Source organism: Amblyomma mixtum, chromosome 5 (genome assembly GCF_055824585.1).
Source record: "Amblyomma mixtum isolate Tamu chromosome 5, ASM5582458v1, whole genome shotgun sequence".
In the NCBI taxonomy this organism is placed as follows: domain Eukaryota; kingdom Metazoa; phylum Arthropoda; class Arachnida; order Ixodida; family Ixodidae; genus Amblyomma; species Amblyomma mixtum.
In genome coordinates, this window is record NC_143016.1 from 96,841,152 (window position 1) to 96,844,211 (window position 3,060).

Consider the following 3,060-nt stretch of genomic DNA (forward strand, 5'->3'; position numbering starts at 1 on the left):
AGGGGCGCTTGAGATCCTTAAAATCGCTCCGAAACTAAAAACAAAGAAACAGAAGACAAAGAACGCGCCGGCCTTCCAAGGCTGAACGCGGCCCGCCGATGGCGAGCCCGCGCGCGCGACACCAGCTGCACGGACTAGCGGCGGCCGGGCAAGCGTGTCAAGAACAAGCGTTACCTAATCGGGCGATAGATCCGAGTGCGGCCAGCGTTCGCAAGGAGGGAGAGGCGAGGAGCCGCCGCCTCCCCCCTCCGGGCGGTCCGGCGCGCCATCGAAAGCGAACGGCGGCGCCGGCGCCTATCTGATGAACGGGAACCCAACGGGAGCGGCACACGCCCAGCCAGCACCACGGCAGCGGCTGAAACGCATTCCGCGGTCAAGCGGCGAGGGCTCCCGCCGCCGGTATGGACGACGGCGGCCTAGGTCGCGCCAGCAGACCACGGCCTCTCCACCTGGACGAACTCCCTTCCCCCACATATTCCCTCGCACTCGCCGCCGAGGCGACGTCATTGTTCGGGCCACTATAAAAGCTGCCTGCCGTCACTGGGGAAGTCGCAGTCTACTGACAATCAGCAGCAGCATCACCATGAACGCCGTAAGTAACGCCGCGAACGGGCAGCTACGGCGCGCTCGGTCTCGGAGGAGCGTAGGCTCGCGGAGAACGTTACCCACCACAGGACTTGGGATTGAGCGCACCGAAGATCACCGATATAGCCACCGAAACGGGACCTCTGAAGAGCTTATTTCGATCTCGCCTCCGGCATGCTTTTCTGCGAGGAGGCGCCGTTTAGCGTAGCTGCAATTCTTTCGAGTCAGCTGCAAGGATGAGGACAGTTCTTCGTCGCGGAGCTAAAGAGTCAGGGCAGCTGGCAACAGAACACTGCGACAAACACAAAATTCTCCTTCGGGCATTAGTGGCAGCGAATGCGAAAGAGAGTAGCGGCCGCTTTTCCGACCCGCAGCAGCAGCGTGTAATTCTCACCCGCACTTGGTTTTATTACCGTTCACTGTTGTGGACGAGATCTGCGCTCGGCATCTGCTTCCGCTCGCCGGCCGTCCTCAATGACGCTAAGCGGCACGCCCGCCGTCAGAGGGGTTGTCATATAATTACCGCCTTGCAGTGATCCACTTCGGGTGCGCGCTTCCGTTTGGGGGAGCCGCTTTCGTTTGCTGTTGCTTCTTGTTTTCTTCTTTTTACTCCGAGCGCTTTCTCATTCGCACCCTGGGACGCATTCTGGAGCAACAAGATTAGCCTCGAAATCAGGACGCATCGGTCGTTTTGCGAAGAGGCGGACGCCGGCGCCAGTGTCTGGCTGGAGACCCCTCGGCGCCTTCCATAAAGGGATTTCTTTCGCAACGTTGACGCAACCATTACGCGCCATTCGACCCCTTTTTCCTGGCACTCTCAAGGAGAATATGCATACTACAGCAGTCGATGGCATCGAAGACGTGATCAGCCGTGCGGCTTCTTCCGTGAATTGTTAAAAAGGACAGGAACGAAGGGGAACTCAGCGAAAAACAGATGTTATATAGGAGAACTGTAGCGGAATGGATAAGAAACAGTACACCCACACACTGCTGGAAAGCAACAGTATAAATCCAGCCAGTGAAGAACAGCAGCCTTCGAGTAGCCCCAGGAACGCAAGCATCAGCCCATCGTTGGCTTCCAGATGAGGCGCCTGTACGCCCTAAGCGCAGGTTCTAAAGCCAGCGCCGTTTTTCTTGAGCGCCCGGTTCGCGACGGTTCGCGGAACTACCAATAGCTAAAGGCAAATCTGCACCGACCAGTGCGCGCCGTACAACAACCCACGGACAGGTGGTGCAAGGTTCTGGTTCTCTTCTGCAGCTCACCGCCGTCCTCGTCCTCGCCGTCGCCTACTCCGCCAACGCCGGCTTCGTCGGCGGCTACGGCGGATACGGCGGCTATGGCGGCTATGGCCTCGGCTACGGTGGCTACGGCCACGGCGGCTATGGCGGCTATGGCCTCGGCTACGGCCACGGCGTGGCTGTTGCTGCTCCCGTTGCTGTCGCTGCCCCCGCCGTCGCCAAGGTTGCTGTGCCCGCCCAGGTGACCAGCGCTGTGACCTACAGGAGCGACGTCTATGCTCCTCGTTTCGCTAAGGTGAGAGCACGCAAGACTAGGATTGCCAGCAGAGCTAGCCTACAGGGTACAGCCCTGTCAGTCTCTAGAGTTCAGTGTGTAAAACAGCTCTGTAAGGCTTACGTTTGCGCCTTCACTTTGTTTAACGCGTTGTATAACAGCTAAACGGTAACAAATGCATAAAGAACCTACCAAACGATGGTAGTAGGCAGTCATAACAGTAGGAAGTGAAGTACCCAATGATGCTTGTTCCAGCAACTAAGTCATGGATGCACCAAGAGACGATTGAGTGAACATGTAATACGAATCGCCCAGACGCTCCAGCTTTCCTGCTGGCGTCAATGTATGCTATATGACTTGCTTCTAGAATGAAAAAAATGTGTTTTTGTCTCATCGCAGGTCGTTGCTGCCGCTCCCGCTGTCGCCCACGTCGCTGCTCCCGTCGCTGTCGCCGCTCCCGTCGCTGTCGGCTACGGACACGGAGGCTATGGCTTCGGCGGCTACGGTCTCGGCTATGGCGGTTACGGCCACGGACTCGGTTTCGGATATGGCTTCGCCGGCAAGCACTACGGTTAAGCACCCTAGTCCCTTTAATTAGACCACTACAACAAGTTCAAGAGCATGACTCTAGGCGACCTGCACTGCCCGCGGGTTCAATAAATATTCGGGCGGATCATCATCCCGCCCTTGGGCACACAGCAATGCGTGCTTTGTCTGTTCTTTCGGCGAATCATCTCGAGAACCGCGAGTATGGGTTCCAGCAACTGGCTGTGCCCATCCGCGGTGGTTGCAAACCGACGACGAAATGCTGAACGCTGACGCGTAATGAGACTCTATACTCGCAATAAATCATTCCACCTAAATTAGACAGATTGGGGGTTAAATGGATGAAAAAAGAAACCAAAAGCGCCAGCAAGCCCAAAGTTTTGAGGAGGGCGCCCGGGTTTCACAGTCAGCTCGAC

The 3,060-nt window shown here is 57.2% G+C and overlaps 1 protein-coding gene across 1 annotated transcript; it reads left to right on the plus strand.

Moving 5' to 3' along the window:
- Positions 1-313: 313 nt before the first annotated feature.
- On the plus strand, positions 314-2,800 carry LOC149343100 (uncharacterized). The gene is made up of 3 exons (XM_089542298.1): positions 314-592; positions 1,844-2,119; positions 2,498-2,800. The coding sequence occupies exons 1-3, from the start codon at positions 584-586 to the stop codon at positions 2,672-2,674; spliced, it is 462 nt and encodes a 153-aa protein (XP_089398424.1). The 5' UTR covers positions 314-583; the 3' UTR covers positions 2,675-2,800.
- The last annotated feature ends 260 nt before the right edge of the window (positions 2,801-3,060 follow it).